The sequence below is a fragment of the Gasterosteus aculeatus genome, chromosome 5, assembly GCF_964276395.1.
Source record: "Gasterosteus aculeatus chromosome 5, fGasAcu3.hap1.1, whole genome shotgun sequence".
Classification (NCBI taxonomy): Eukaryota; Metazoa; Chordata; class Actinopteri; order Perciformes; family Gasterosteidae; genus Gasterosteus; species Gasterosteus aculeatus.
Genome location: NC_135692.1, coordinates 4,652,055 through 4,668,709, shown reverse-complemented (window position 1 = coordinate 4,668,709; position 16,655 = coordinate 4,652,055). Strand labels below are relative to the sequence as shown.

The 16,655-nt window shown below is 45.2% G+C and overlaps 1 protein-coding gene across 4 annotated transcripts in view; it reads right to left on the bottom strand.

Moving 5' to 3' along the window:
* The window catches only part of abcc3 (ATP-binding cassette, sub-family C (CFTR/MRP), member 3), a 40,207-nt gene that overhangs the window by 4,029 nt on the left and 19,523 nt on the right, over positions 1–16,655 (bottom strand). Inside the window, exons 9-24 of one of the 4 annotated variants that reach the window (XM_078103082.1) lie at positions 11,996–12,173; positions 11,729–11,890; positions 11,488–11,580; positions 11,066–11,329; positions 9,867–10,040; positions 9,666–9,753; positions 9,347–9,413; positions 9,126–9,252; positions 7,135–7,311; positions 6,850–7,017; positions 6,268–6,454; positions 6,068–6,173; positions 5,269–5,425; positions 4,601–4,808; positions 3,481–3,791; positions 233–432 (exon numbers count right to left, since the gene is read on the bottom strand). In XM_078103082.1, the coding sequence (XP_077959208.1) occupies positions 233–432; positions 3,481–3,791; positions 4,601–4,808; positions 5,269–5,425; positions 6,068–6,173; positions 6,268–6,454; positions 6,850–7,017; positions 7,135–7,311; positions 9,126–9,252; positions 9,347–9,413; positions 9,666–9,753; positions 9,867–10,040; positions 11,066–11,329; positions 11,488–11,580; positions 11,729–11,890; positions 11,996–12,173 (2,667 nt within the window). Of the gene's footprint in view, positions 1–232; positions 433–2,347; positions 2,662–3,480; positions 3,792–4,600; positions 4,809–5,268; positions 5,426–6,067; positions 6,174–6,267; positions 6,455–6,849; positions 7,018–7,134; positions 7,312–9,125; positions 9,253–9,346; positions 9,414–9,665; positions 9,754–9,866; positions 10,041–11,065; positions 11,330–11,487; positions 11,581–11,728; positions 11,891–11,995; positions 12,174–16,655 lie in introns of all 4 variants that reach the window. The other 3 variants (XM_078103081.1, XM_040175782.2, XM_040175781.2) reach the window with 3 other exon arrangements.

Here is a 16,655-nt window from a genome sequence, read left to right as displayed (position 1 = left end):
TATGTCTGCGACCAGACAAGAAATAATAACCCCCCTCCCCCTGTGAAACGCCAGTATCAGGCTAGCTATCCCTAGTCTTTATGCTAAGCTAACCTAACTGATGCTGCCGCGGATACCGTACAGAAATGAAAGTGAATAAGAGTGTTCTCTGTTGTGTCAAACTATTCCATGAGTATGGAATAGGCCGTGGGCTTGGGTGCACAAGGACAAGAGATTCGAACAGAACACTCACCTGTTGGACACGATACCCGGGTAGTAACTCTTTTGGTTCTCATCAACCTTCATGTCACTCATCATAACAAAGGCAGAGTGTCTGCCGTAGGCTCGGATTACACTACTGCCGGTGACCGTCTCGGAGAAATGGGAGTAAATGGGCGAGCGGCTGACAGACTCCAGGCGCTTCAGCTGCCGAGACGTGGCCACATAAAATCTCTAAAGGGGGAAGGGGGAGGAGCAAACACAGCGTTACGACTGAACGAGATGTCCCAGGTGCTCACAGAGTCAGAAACAATTATGATGATGATGCACACAGACAAGCCCATGGAAGCATGCACACAGGCGCTCACGCACACACACGCTCGCGTGCATGCAGAGTAATGAAGAGCCTGTGTGAGCAGAACACCTGCAGTGCCCGTTTCATATTCCACTTTACACGCTTTTACGGTTAAATGAGTCTACATTTCCCCTGAGGAATGCAGGTCTGCACGTCGTCAAGGAACAAGAAATATTACATAATGTCAAGTTAAATGTGCTAAACTGCAGGTGTTGTTTTTCACACATTTTTAAATGATACATCTACAGTCGAATAACAAAATACAAATACTGGCATTTTTAAAAGCTCACTGTGGCTTAGTGTATTTATGTGCCATCATACTTGTACAGAGAGTAGTTTGTATCATTTAAGCAGTTACAGACAAACAAGGCAGCAAAGACGCGGGCCATGCAGGATGGGTGCCAAAGGGATAACATGAGCTGGTGTTAGTACTGCTGGTGTTGGTGACACGTCAGGGCAAATGCACACAGACCCCAAACACCCAGAGAACGTCTCCTCTAAAATCATTTCAGTCACTTTTCCTTCTGACACTTTCTTCTTTAGATTTATTGACTACTTTCCTTAATCCTAGAAGTGTTCCTAATCCTTAAATTTCCCAAAAAAGCCACAGAAGCCTGCAGAGATGTCTTTACTTACATTCCCTAGTCGAGCTCAGAAGGCCCTGGAACATTCCACCCCTCCGGTTTGAAACACAGTTGGCCCGTAACATAAGTCTTATGCCAAAAGCACAATACAAGTGTTTTCACACTGACAAGTAACAACTCCACATGTACAACTGATGGAGTGGCCCTTCAACACGCTCTAATTACGATAGTAAAGGAGTGCGTTCTGATCACCGGATAGTGTTTGCATCAAATATTCTAATCCCATTCATGTTTGCAAGCCATTAGCAATAACGTTGCAAAGAATTGGTTTGGGTGAATTTGCATGGAAGCCCGGCATGACAGCAAGAAGAACGAATTGTGGTCCTCTAGCATTTGTTGTTGTAATACTGACTCTGGCCACAAGGGGCTTGAAGTGTGTCACTGCTCCATGTTGGAAATGGGGGGGTTGGTGTTTTGTACCAGGTGAGTTTTGATTTTACAAAAATCTTACACAAGTACACAATATATATTCACACCTGCACACAAAGGATTGTTTATATCAGACTTCTAAAATGGATCGCCAGAATCATTTTCCATTTTCCATTTTCCAACAACAATGGCTGTTCTCTGGCTCCCACAGTGTACGTGGCTCCCACAGCGAGGCCCCTGACAGAGAGTGATGCTACTGCAGCAGATATAACCTCACTGGGCAAAGGCTAACATGGCTAACTACTAATGCAGATTGGTGTGGGTAGAAAGACACCGGATGGATGATGAAAAGCCTGCACAGGTAGAATGGGACCTGCTGTAGGGGAGCTCCTTTCTGTTTGAAGAAGGTTGAGTAGCTGAATAGCAGCTGAGCCTGGATCTGAATGAACGCTGTGCAGGACAACTAGTGAGATTATCTCTGCTTGCGGAGCAGCTTGCCTCAGAATAACAATTTGGAATCAACTTGAATTTCAATTTGCCCAAAACAAAATCTGAATTCAGAATCTTTGGTGTAACCAACCGAACCAGGTGGTGCTGCTGGCCGGAGCTTCCACAGTCTTTAACACTACGCCAGCTACGACTACTGGACTAGCAGAGAACCGACTAACGCGCCTACAGCAGTGACTGCTTCAACGACATGCAACGATCTACCAGCACACACGCACACTCTCAGACATGCATGTTTGTATTAATGAATTAGCAAGACTCGTTGCCTATTTACCTGAACCCACCAATAGAACACCATTAATGGGGCTACGACTATGAGGAACATGGGGGTGAGAATAGAGCATATGAGCAGCACATTCAGTGTATACCAGAAAGTGCGCATCCATATGTCAATATTGTCTGGGATGTAGGAGTCTATAGCATCCACATCTTTACTGAAGCGGTTCAACACGCGCCCGGTGGGGGTGCTCTCGAAGAAGGCCTGCGGAGCTTGCAGGACCCCCTGCAGCAAGTTGCAGTGCATGAGCTTGGCCGCCCGCAGCATACTGTAGGCCCGGCACAACAGGCAGTTACCCAACAACAGCACACCTGAGAGAAGGGAGGTGGGGGGGGGGGGGGAGGGGATGAATGAAGTGTGACAACACAACAATACCCAGGTTAAATGGATGACGACCAGGAAACAGGAAATCTGCTCTTATAAAGACACCGACTATTCATATTTACTCTCTGCCCAAATCTGAAGAATCTGTATGAGTCACTGTCATCAATAAAGCAAACACCACTCTATTTTTGACTATTATCAGAAAGATTTTGCATTTTTAATATCCACAGATACTCATACAAACCACCTGACGAGCTCTGCTCTGCTAATTTACAACAACTGCACTATTTCTACTCAGGCTTCTTTCTATTTTTATCAAATAAAAATTAATCAATAAAGGAACTTCACGGACATGCATTGCCTTCGTATCATACACCCTGAATCCCATTACAATCAAATCCAAACACATTGCAGGCCCATAATTAAGGCATATCATACAAAGCTGATTCAGTTGCATTTTCACTGGTCCACCACTAGATGGAGGCTGTGAATCACTAAAGACTGAGTAATGATCCTTCACGTTAGCCAACTTCAGTATATTGTGTGCATATTCCTTGGATCGGGGCTCTTTTGATCAACTCGACACTGTGCAAATTGGATTGTGTGGACGAAAGGCTCATCACCAACAACATCGCAGGCTATGGAGAGAGAAAAGCTGGAACTGGAAGGTTAATAAAAGCTGCTGCTCCAACATGCATGCGGCATGCCAACCCAGGAAGAGGTCATTTGCCAAAAGAAGGAAAAGAGGAGATGGAGGAGAAAGAGAGAGGCTCATCTTGATCACAAACAACATTCTCCCTGAGTACCTGCACAAAGATGTATATGAAAGCCAGCGGTGCTATGACAACGGCAAAGATGGGTGTGCTGGAAACAATAACTATCATGGTGGAGAGAGAAACAAAGAAGGTGGCCAGGAACATGAGCACGGTGGACGGAAGGGCCTCGTCTATGATGTAGATGTCCTTGGAGAAGCGGTTGATGATACGTCCTAAAGGGGTGGTGTCATAGAAAGACTGGGGCGTGTGAAATTTGTTGGTGAGAAGGTTAGCGTGCAGCTTCCGCGCCGCTCCGATGTTCCCCATGGCAAGCGTGAAGGAAGACATCATGACCAGGATTCCTGGGTTGGGGTTGAATCAGAGGAGTAGAAGTGGAGGAAAAGAGATATTGGAGAGGAAACTTATTAATGCGGAATGAGAAAGGAGTGGGACCCTCTCAACTACACACGTTGAGTGTACACATGTTCAAAGTATCTCTCCGCTGGGCTCATTGCAGGGAAATAAACAACCTTCAACTCGCCTGCAAGGCAAATTACATTTGGTTTATTTCAACGTAGTCTGCGACGAGGAGCCATGTGGGCAGGAGAGGCCTTTGGCACCACAGAGTTAAAGTTGCTGTTAATAATGTCAGCACTACGACGTGGCAGCACATACAACCTGAAAACACAATGGCGGGATCTCCTTACAAAGGCAGATCTCAATGAAACCACTAGCAGCTATGCGAAGAACAGAACAAAACTTCCCTGGATACATAGACAATGAATTTCGAACACTACATTAAAGAAAGCTGGCCTGAAATGCATCCAAATCCATACAGATCACATAATCATCATCTATTATTAACACTTCTTTCCATCTTGCTTTTCTTTCCATTTCACTTTCTATTTTTTATGTATATGCTAATTGTCTACATATGCATGCAGTAAATGTTGAACAATGGTGAAAAAAGGATGATGGTGGGTTAATTCATAATAAGAATTGAATTGATAACAAAGGCACAACGGGGATGAATATTTTGTCTCTTAGACAGAACAAAAAATGCAGCTTCAGGATAAATGCTTGTATACAATAACAAACGCATGAACCTGAATGACTTTAAACTCACTTAAACTGTCTTTGAATGTATTTATGACACTTAAGTGCTCCATACCTTGTGCGATACCCAGTGCCGCATACACCCCCACCCTCATGTTCAAATTCTCCTGGGTCTGATTGGCCGAGGCGTCGTTGGTCCACTGGCTGAGCCAGATGTTCGCCCCGATGGCCGCCGCGCTCTGGCAGCCGTACAGGAAGCAGATGAACACGGACAGCAGGACTCCTACGGCCTTTGCGTACTCCAGGTACACTTTCGACTTCACCTGTGGGGAGGGACAGCGCTGAGTTGAGGTTGGCTCACAGCCTCAGTGACGGCCATGAGTTGTCACCTATGTTAATCACGGAGGGGTTACTCAAATTAGTCTCCACCTGTGGGAACAGCCTCGGTGGGGGTCTACGCTCCCCGGTGGGCCTTTCTAGTTATTGATATAATTGTATTTTTTGATTTCTAGAATTTGTTATAGTGTGATATTGCAACATTGTAGAGAGGATTTCAGGATATGATGACACTATAGAGTAAATACAAACTATACTTTGTAAATGAGCTAATTTGAAATTCTCCATGATTATACAACTATTATAACTTTTATTTTGATGACTATTACTATATTAATATTTCCTACTAAGCGCTCTATAGCTTATATTGAATTGGACCCTTATTTTCAGTCATATTAAATGCAAGAACTTGCCTTAAAAAAAACGCAGGCTTCAAAAGTTACTGACCCTGCCTGTTTCGGCCGTCTCTGACTGTATGAGTTTCTGTAGCTCGTGGGGTTTCTTCTTGTCCTGTTGCTCTGAGTGTTTCCTCTGGCTGCCGGTGTGTCTCCTCACCGAGCGGGATTTGGGGTTCTCTCCGTCAGCTGAAATTATGCTGATCTGCCTGTAGAGAGAGAAAAGATCACCTCCATGTGTGGCTAAGGTACCAACGACGTGGTGGTTTGTGGCATTTTGCTATCATCTCAACCCCCTTAGACATGTGTGTGGTGATGTCATGATCAGCATTTGAATCTTTGACGGATGTCTTATGTCACAGTGACTTTTTGACCACCACATTTGAATCAGTTCATCCTTGAATCTAAGTGGAGGCTTGTGCCATATTTTTGGTGCCCTGTTGATGTCGCTTTTACAAAAGTAGACAGACATGAGAACAAAGTGACATTTGTCTTCCAAAGCTCCATCAGTTGGTCCTTTGTATGCAAGTGGGCGCTTGAAGAAATTCCCTCAAGTCGCTCCTTGGATGTTGCATTAAGGAGAAATTAGGTCAAAGTGACCTTTACTTTTGATGTTCTTCTTTGAGTTTAAGTGGGCGTTGGGAGAAATGTGAAGAAAGTTCACTGCAGGCAAACAGAAGAATGGAGCAGACGCACAGACATATTTGTACAGACGGACATTCAGAAAACAGCCTTTGAGCAGGCATAAACCTTAAGTGTTGTATGACCAAATAAAGACTTCCATTCATTGACCTTTTTCAAGAGAAAAGAACATTGTTCCAAGGTGGTGTGAAAGAAAATAGTTCCTCTACCTTATGAAATTCCTCTTGGCCTCGTTGATCACCGGCTCGCTGTCCACCATGTCTGTGTGGATGCTAAGGGCATCGTCGGGGAACAGCCCCTCTTCTGCCATTGACTCTGTAAAAGCATTGTTAGCAGTATGTTAAAGGGCTCTTTGTACTCAGCCCTAAAATATGAGCGGATATGACAGCAAAACAAAGTGACGCCGCACCAGAGGCCTCCTCCTCATCCTCTACAATGTCCTCCAGGGCGTAGGTCCTGAGAAACTCTGCAAAGGCGCCGTTCTGTTTGAGCAGCTCCTGGTAGGAGCCCATCTCTGACACCCTGCCCTCCACGATCACCATGATGTTGTCCACCTGAGGCAGGAAGCTGATGCCATGTGTCACTAGAATACGTGTCTGTACGAGTCAAAAAAGAAACATTGTTGTTTTTTGATGTAACAAACCTCTCAAAACATCATATCACAGGGACACCTTTTAGTTCAACTGTGATGGCCTATTCAGTAACATACTATTTGTACTTTCCCAGCCGTATCTAGTCAAACAGGAAGTCACCAGCTCTTATCACAAACTTGTCATATATATATAAAATACAAGCAAGCAATGAACTGATAAAAGATTTCATTTCTGTGTGGTTAAAAGACGCATGCTGCTTTCTGTCATAATAAAGAGCAATGATAGTAGTTCTCTATCACTTATTACTCCTTCACTTCTGAAGGGTTGTTTGCATGCTGGCTTTTGACGTCACAAACTGTGTTTTTGTTATTTTTAGGATGAACCCACACTCTCCTCACCTTGCCCTTTAGCACGCCCTCTGGACCGATAAGGTTGTCAAAGATGTGTTTGGCCACGTGTGCATCCACGGCCGACAGCGGGTCGTCCAGCAGGTAGATGTCCGTGTCGCTGTAGAGCGCTCGGGCCAGACTCACCCTCTGCCTCTGTCCACCGGAGAGGTTGATCCCCTGCGGATGGACACACGTCAGCTCAGGGAGCAGAAGTAAAGCCGGTGCTTGAGAAAGGGAACAGGAAGCGTTTACTTCATGAGAAAGGGGAAATAAGACCGCGCATTTCTTTTGTACCTTCTCTCCTATCTCTGTCATATCTCCACCAGGCAGCACTTCCAGGTCAGGAGTTAAGGCACAGGCTTCCAGAACGCAGCAGTACTTCTGCTCATTGTAGGGCTTCCCAAACAGAATGTTGTCCCGCAGGCTGGCATTCTGTATCCACGCCTGCTGGGGAACGTATGCCACTGATCCCTTAAGAGAGGCCCGCAAAAAAAGACAATTAGCAACCCACAAAATACAGCTTTAACTACGTACATGCATACATAATGTATTCACATGTGTTTTGATGCGTTTCGTTGCTTTTGCCGTAGGTGAGATGAGTTGATCGATAAGACTCCCATGTGTGTCTGTTATAAAATGCAGCCTAAAACAGACATGAAATTAGCTTAGTTTAAGATAAGGACTACAACTAAGAGGAAACCGTTAGCCTGGCTCAAAAATTTCCAGGCCCACTGAAATGCAATAATTGACACAATGTATTACAAAACTAAAATAACCCTAACCCTACAGACATCAATAACTTGGATGAATCATTACTTTATTTGAGATTAAAATATGTCCTTCAGGGCTGCAACAACAAATCGATGAAATGGATAAAAATCGATTATTAAAAGTGTTGGGAATTTCATTATCGATTTGTTGTGTCGCGCAGTTATTACATCACTCAAGGAGTGTGGAGATGCGTGCAGAGCAAAAAAAAAGAAGAAGAAAAAAGAGCCGCGCTGACATAGAGGAAAGAGCAGCCAGCAGCGCCGGCAGCTGTTGTGAGTTGTGTCTCATGGCGCAGGAGAGGTTTGTCAATGGCAAGTCAACGTAACTTGGCCCGGGAGCACCACGTTGTCCCGCTTTGACGTGAGGAACGTAACGTGTCTCCAGGAGCTCTTCTGCTGCTGCTGTTTACTCACCATCCAGCTGAACAAGCAAGCGTTATCTCGCTAATAACAGCAGTAAAGCAGTTGGCAAGACTAAAGACACATTTTTATTTACTCGCCTTCTTTGGCCCATTCATTTGTCAATCATAGTGCATAGATTTTGTGCTTTGTCGCATATTGGTTATTGTTCCTAAATATATTTGTGTGTTGTACTTTTTAATACCATTTTAAATTAATCTCATAGCACTGTTTTTTTAGCTGTATTTAGATGTGGTGTACACATTTACTTAACTTGCACTACAATGATGGTAATAATTTAATGAATAAGCTTCAAGTGAACATGGGGTTGTGTTTGAGTGTGTGCGTTGTGTAATGTGGAGAAACGAATCCTTTTAAATTTTGTGATTTGTATTTTTCTTTATTTTTCATAAATTATTATTATGTTCAAGGAGCAACCTGTTTGTTGACTTTCTAAAGTATTTTTGCAATATAAATTTGCAGTTCTGTTTTAGAATAAAGGGTTGGAAATTAGAACTTTTTTTATCCGACTCATTGAATAATAAAAAAATAATCGAGCGATTAATCGACTATCAAAATAATCATCTCATTAACTAGTAGACTAAAATACTTTCATTGATGAAACCAGGACAAACCGTTTACCCATTTCTGTGATCATTTCTTAATTTTCACAAATTTGGGTATTTCATCGTAAACCATGTGCATTATTTTTATACGGTGTAGCTTTGTTAATTACATTTGGAGTAGTCCAAAAGACTGACTGATTACCATCTTCTTTGCGCCATACGACACATTTTTTTCATACATACCTGGCCAACACATCTGGAGGTGGTGTGAATGAACTAAGGGTTGGAAGATGCTCCTTATAATCTGATGGTAATGTCTGTGGGTTGACTATACAAGGACGTCTTTCACATCACGTCAAGTCTGCAAACTCTTCCCATCTTGCCGATAACGCTTCTCAAGTACGGTATTCTGAGCAGACCTTACACACTACACTGCTTTTAATATCAAAAACATGGATAGGTGGCGCCTCAAAAGGACCAGGGAAGCAAAAGGAGCAAGTGAACCTGATACTTGCTCCTTTGTTATATGGATTATGAAAAGAGGTCCTACCCGAATAGAAACCTCTCCCTCCAGTTTCTCCACTTCACCGAGCAGCGCAGAGATTAGAGAGGACTTCCCACAGCCGACGTGGCCCACCACTGCCAACAGGGAGCCCTGCGGCACCATCACGTTGATGCTACAAACACATGGGGCACATTCACATGTTCGCGGTTCAGCCATGACGATATATAAACACGAGACCAGTGCAAGTGTGGCTTATGGGGACCTACTTGTGCAGAATGGGAGGGTCCTCTTTAGACCAGGTGAATTTCCCGTTGACGACTGTCACCGCAAACTCTGTTGAGCAAGAAAATTGTTTTTAAGGGACTTTTCTCTAAGGCCTCATATGCAAAGAGCCCTTTGAGTTCCCACAATGGAATGAGGACACATAACATACCAGCATGTGTAATGTTTCTTGCTGCAAGTCTGAACTTGATTTTTTCTTTCCTTTGCTGCATTAAAGAATTGTTTTTGCCTCACTGGGCTTCCTTCGAATGAAGTCAAACAAAAAAATGGTTTTAACTTTAATCAAAGGAGGACACATTTTACCTGTGGCAGTGTTCTTTCTGTCCACTGAATCTGGGTCCAGCTCATCGTGACTCAGGAAACGTTGGATTCGCTTCAGTGAGACGCTAGCCTGCAACGTAGAACAAACACAAGGCGCTCAATAAAAACATGTGGCAACAAACCCACGCTTGAAGCGCAGGGGAGAACAGAAGGGGGAAGCGAAAAGAAGAAAGGAGTTCTCACCTGCACGAGGCTGCTTATGACTTGGGGAAGCATGTTGAGGGGGAACCGCAGAATGTTAAAGAGTGAGAGCGACACGAAGGCCCTTTCCGCGTCCAGGACGTTGTTCTCGTCTACACTCACGTACACGGCAAACGTTGTCAGGGCAACCTGCAAACACACCAGCAAACAGGCCACCTAGACGTCAAGGTCCATCAGCTTAGCGAGGAGAAGTAGAGCAGTTGGTGTTGCTACACACACTCAACCAGTGACTCAGCAGGAATGACCTTGCTATCAACAAATGGGTTTATCACTGACATACACTGGCTTTTGACTGCTAAAGGCTCTTTCCTATCTGATAATTAAAACCCCATGTACTAAATTAAATAACCATTTATTCCAGCTCCACCAGCAGTGAATAAACTACTTTAATTTTACTTCACATGTTAAGAAGGTGAACATTTTTTAAAAGGACAAAAGAGCACTAACAACTCACTAACAAACAAACTAATAAAGTTTCTGAAAAGCTATTTTAAATAGATTATACTATTATTGTGTTTCTTTTTGCTGGTCAATGAAAAAAAGGTCAATTGAAAAATGAAAGTTGTTCACAACAATGCTGCTCCACTTTTAATCAAAACATTGCTGGCAGCAAAGTGTTTTAATTCTTATAAAATGATGGGATCTCATACCGATAAAACATAGTATCTCTGCATTTTAACCAGCTGAAGTCCTACTTATGAACCAGTGGCTTTTGTGGCATATTCCTTTTGCTTGTTCCACAGACTAATGGCGCTTCTAAACAGCGTGTCACTCATCTCTATAGCCCAACACCACTTCCCATGAACCCATTCTTAGTAACACATGTTACACACACAATAAAAATGTGTCCATTTAGCAACTGTAATTTATAACTAACAAATAAAACAGTGTAAATACCAAATTGGTTTTGGCAGATAGTTTAAAAGAGGTACTAAACACTTGGAAACCATTGCTTCTAAATAAATGGACTCTTTATCACCAGGTTTAACTAGCTTCAAATAAAGCTCTTTTGTAATTTCTGACAACAGCCCAGGTTATCTAAACTTGCTGGACTGTATTTATGGCTTTCAAACGCAATTTATAGGCGTATGTACACTTCCTGGTGACAACCCCACTTCCTCTAACAAGCCCCACTTGGGCAACAACAGGGAAAAACAACTTCACACAATGCCATTGGATACAGAAAGCCACTGCTTAATTTCTATCACAAAGCGGCGTCTTTCAGACATCTGGACCCCTACCAGGAAGGGGGCGCTGGTCCAGGCCATGGTGGACAGCGCGCCCAGGTAGGCCATTTTGCGGAGCACGTTCAGCTCCTTCTGTCGAATGGCAAGAATCTTTTCTTTGAACGAGTTTTCCCAGGCGTACAGCTTCAGGACTTTGATCCCGTTTAGGATCTCGTTCATCAGCTTGATACGAGAGTCCTTGTGCTGCATCTGCTCCACCTAGGAGGGAGGAAGCAGACGGGGAGGCAAACTGCTCTTTATCGGGGCAGTAACAAACTATTAAAGCATTAAAGAAATAGAGAAAGGGTGACAAAGGTAACTTTGAAGTTTAATTAGTCAAAAAGTGGATCCACTGCAAGTAAACAGACGGCTCCAACCTGGTAGGCTCGCGTCTTCATGGCGATGACGGCATTGAGGGGGATCAGCATGACCATGACCGCCACCCCAGCCAGAACAGACGGGCCAAGGTTCTGTAAAGTACCGTAAGTCAGTTAATCGCTGCCAAATTCAAATTCAGAACTATCTACAGAACCCCTCTATTTACTAAAAATAATGCATCTATAGAGGACAATGGTGAGTTACGACTATCTTCAGTCGACGTAAACGTTGAGCACGGACCTGCCAGAGGAAGTATAGTGCCAGCATGATCTGAAGAGGGGCGGACCACAGCATGTTGAGGAAGGTGGTGAGGTCCATGAACCTCTGTGCATCCACCGACATCAGGTTTACCACCTCCCCGACCGTCGAGGAGCGCTTGGCAGCGTTGGTTATTACCAGCGACTGCAGAACAACGAGGGGATGGAGTGTCACTGAAGTAAGAATTTTTCGTGAAACATCCGGTGTTATCTGTACATTAAGGCAAAGATGTTTGGAATTAGCACATACCTTCCTGTAGATGGCTCCGATGACCGCCGTGCGTATATTCATACCGGTGATGAAGCAGTACTGAAACTGGCAGTGGAGGATGAGAGTCTGCAAGATGGCCGTGAAGAACATGAGGAAGGCCAGCGAGTAGCCCCACCAATCGGGAGCTTCTTTCTCCTTTGTGAACGAGATCAGCATCCTTTAAGAGTGACGGGGAAAAGGGGACACGTTGTTAACCATCACTATGCAGGTTGTTTTCAACAGTGAATTGAACTTGCCACAGTGTGTGTTAAGTGCCAATTCTACATGTATATGGGCTTCAATAGGACTATTATTACATTGGCATATTTCTTGTGTTGAATTGATAATACTGTTTGGAAAAGGTAATGAATGTTTACTTTAAAAGAAATTAATTATGTCATGCACAAGCTGACATTAAAATGCAAAAGCTATTAATACCAGTGCATTGAATTAAGATGGAACTGAAAGTTTCCTGAATTTATTCGCTCTAATAATTCAGTTTTTTACCAAATTCTTAACAGAGAGGATCATTACATTACAGGTCATTTAGCTGACGCTGTTGAGTTGAGCTGCAGGCCGAGCCCCTCTCTGGCTGAGAGGCAGGTTTAGGTGTGTCTCCCAGGCTGGAGGCGGAGAATTGAATGCACCAGGTGGAGATGATCTGGAGATCAGGGTGTGTTGGAGGCACTCACTCACAGGACAGTGAAGAGCGAGCAGTGTGAGAAAGCGACATTGAAGAGCTTGGAAAGAGGAGACTGCAGGAATAAAGCTTGCAAAGACTGAAGAAAGAGCCGGTTTTTCAGCTGGTTTGACCTGGACCATTTTAAAAATAAAAAGCAAGAAAGCAAAGAAGTCCAAATCTTGGTTATTGAGTGGAATCCAGTCTACACTTCTTAGGAAGTGGCCCTTTCAAGTGGGGAGCTTCAGTTTAAATCTCACAAAAGTGAGACACTTGATAGTGAAAAAACGGTGGTGCGGAGACTGGAGCGAAGTATCCTGAACTGCAACTGGCCAGGCCTGGAAGTCCAGAGGCCTAGTAACACACTGAACATCACCCCGCTCACACCGAATCCTGGTGAAAAGGAAGATTGCTGACTCAAAGTCAATGGAGCAGCTTAAAGCCAGTAGGACGTCTGCAAAGCGACAATTCTCCCGGCTGTCCAACAACATTGTCCGGATGCACGCCATAATGGATCAAGAGGAGCTCAGAGACCATTTCAAAAGGCTCATAACTGAGGCCAACAAAGTCATGGAAGCAAATGACGATGTGGAGGCCCAGTATCTTGCAGAGGTGGAGCTGGACGCAGATCCTGATGAAGTTCCCGGGTTGAGCAAGGAGCAAAAGGCAGATATTGGGAAAACTGCAAGCGAGTGTGAGATGAAATTGAAATTGATGGAAATTGAGCTGAAGGACCTCATTCGAAAGACACTCTGGGCTAATTTCGGAGAGGAGGAACTGATGATGGCGATACAGGCTGCAGAGGAGAAAGTAAAGAGTGTGATTTCCTTTGAACCTGGTGGAAATAAAGAGGCCTTTGACTTCATGTTCGACTACATGGAAGGACTGATTAAGAGGGCGAAGGAGCTGCACACACAGTGGAAGGGTTGGGCCCCTCCTGCCGAGCAGAAAGACTTCCAGCTGCGTGTAAGAGAGCTCGAGCAGACCGTTCCCAAGTTCATGACCAGAAAAGCAGAGTTCATTGAAGCAAAAGCTAAAGAAGACGCCAAAACAGTTGTGAGTGCAGCTTCTATCAGCTACCCGACATCAACATTAGCCATTAGACTGAAGCCAACCTCCCTCCCCTTCACTGGCATCAGGCGAGACTTTCATCGCTGGAGAGGAGACTGGGAGGCCCTTCAGAGGCAAAGAGAACCTACTGGGTCAAAAGAAGTAAAAAAGTTCCAGCTTCTTGACAGTTTGGATGACAAGATAATGAGAGAGCTTTGATTGATGTCCTATAACACAGCAGATGACATTATTCGGGTCCTGGAGAACCGGTTTGGAAACCAAATGGCGATTGCCATCGAAATAGTTGAGGAGCTCCAGAAATTTCCAGCTGTCAAAAGTCACCAGCCCAAGAAAATGGTTGAGCTCATCCAAGCTGTTGAAAAAGACCTGAGTGACCTTGGTGACACCGGTTCTTTAAAGAATCCTCTGGTGACAAAGGCAATTGAAAGCAAGCTTCCTGATGCACTGAAGAAAGAGTGGCTTCTCTATGCAGCTGAGAGAAGCAGTGCTCCGCCAGAGAAATGCTTTGACAGTCTTCTGACCTTCAAGAGTCAAGAGAGCATCTATGAACAGCTGTACCAATTGAGGGATGAAGAGCCGCCAAGGAAAGAAATCCGGCCTGAGCAAAGGCAAGCCAGAACCAGGACCGCAAACCAGTCAGATAGCCATCTCTCAGGATGTATTGTCTGTGGGGACATTAAGCATAAGAAGAAGCTGTACTTCTGCAAAAAGTTCTGTGTGCTTAAGCTCACAGAGAAGAAGGACGCAGTGCGAAAACTGGGAGCCTGCTGGAAATGTCTTGAGGTCCATGATGATAATAATCTCTGCAAAACCTCATTTCTGTGCAGAAATCCTGAGTGCGAGGACGGGAGAGACCACCACTACTGTGTCGCAATGCCGAAGCATCCAGAGGCAGCACAGCCCAGAGGAGGAGCAAAGGCAGCACAGTGGGAGGTGGCAACAAGAGGGATTACACCGAAGCCCAGGAGGAATTATTCAGGAAGCTCTCCCCTGAATTGGCCCAACAATGCCGGGACGCATTCTGCAATATAGCAGCAAGCACCTCCCACGTCACAAAGAGTCACTCCGGTCTTAGGGAAGAGGGCGGCCTAGCAGAGTGGCCTGTCATCATGATAATTTTGGAGGTAACAGCCAATGCTGGGCAGAAAATTGGGACCCTGATCGACCTCAGAAGTGAAGATATCACACTTGTGGTTCACGGTGTGGAAGGCATGAAAGTCTTTGTTAAAACAAAGTGGTATTCCCTGAAAATCCGGGTTGGCACCTCAAGAGGCACTCTCAAGTCCCACCAGCCGGTTTGCTACGGCTTAGACAGCAAAATGTAAGAGTTCTTCCCGGATGTCCCGCTCAGCGACCTGACAAGGCCAAAATAGATCCAGCTCCTTGTAAGTCACAAGGAGGGTCAACTGGCTCCACAGAAAATCCGTACGGTGGGGGCCTCGTACTGTGGGATGGACCAATGGGGAAGACAGTTGCTGGCACCCATCCTGAGCTGTTTGAGGAGGTCACTGTATCAGCCCACACGGCGAGGACACACTTTGCAAGGTCTATGAGAACTGCTGCTGCAAAGTATGAAGAACACACCTGCGCAGTCCCCATTCATCCTCCTCAAAGCCAGCGAGCCCCAACTTCCACCCAACCTCAGATATCCAGCTGTGCTGCTACTACATTCAACTTCGACTGGTGGAAATGGGAAAGCATTGGTGCTGGTTGTGTTCCGAGATGTGGGGACTGTCGTTGCGGAAACTGTCAGCCAGGCGGCAAAGAAATGACCCTCGCTGAAGAAAGGGAGCTGGAGGTGGTAAAGAGTGGGCTCACATATGTAGCGGCTGATGACCACAGTGAGAGGCCTCACTGGCACACCAAGTACCCCTGGGTGGAAGATCCAGCCACATTACCAAGCAACAGGAGTTGAGGCCACATTCTTGAGGACTGGGAGGCAACTGGCCAGGGAGCCAGAATGGAAGGCCGCCTATGCCGCTCAAGTGCACGAGATGGTCGAGCGCAGGGCTGCAATGAAGTTGACCAAAGACATCCTTCGTGAATGGTCTGGCCCAGTATGGTACATTAGCCACCTCATCGCACCCAACCCACACTCCGTCACAACTCCGGTGAGACTGGTCTGGAACAGCAGTCAAAAGTGCAGAGGGGTGAGTCTCAATGATCTCCTGCTGAAAGGCCCAGACGTCCTCAACTCAATCAGTGCTGTGCTTCTTAAATTCCGGAGGGGAGGGTTTGCTGCTTTAGGAGATGTAAAGAAAATGTACAATTCAGTGTGGCTGGGAGATCAAGAGCTTCATTTGCATAGGTTCCTGTGGCGTGACTGTGAGGAAGAAGAGCTGGGTGAATATGCAGTCACGAGAGTTAACATTGGAAACAAGCCAGCAGGCTGCATCGACGGCTAACCTCCCTCAGTTCAGCCATCTTGAGGAAGAGCGTTGAGTGCTGCAGGAAGACAGCTATGTCGATGACCTCTTGACCTCTCATGATAACTTGGGCCAACTTAAAGTCATCACGGAAAATGTGGAGCAGATCCTCAAAGCAGGAGGGTTCGAGTTGAAGCCATGGGTCTTCACTGGCCAAAGTAGGAGGGAGTCGTCTGGAAAGGAACAGGCGGTTACTCCAAGGACTGTGATTCTGCCGAATCAGCTCAAAGAGGAAGACAACAAAGCCCTCGGTCTTGGCTACACCCTGGAAGATGACAAGCTTCATGTGAAGCTGGGATAAACTTTTCAAGAAGGAAGAGGAAAATGAGACTTGGCCAAGACCTTTGAGCAGGTGAGAGCTCAGACGCCAGACCCATTGACACGACGAGAGTTACTCAGCCAAGTTTCTGGACTATATGACCCGATTGGTCTAACAACGCCTGTAAAACAGAAAGGGAGCATTTCAAGAGGCCAAACCCAAATG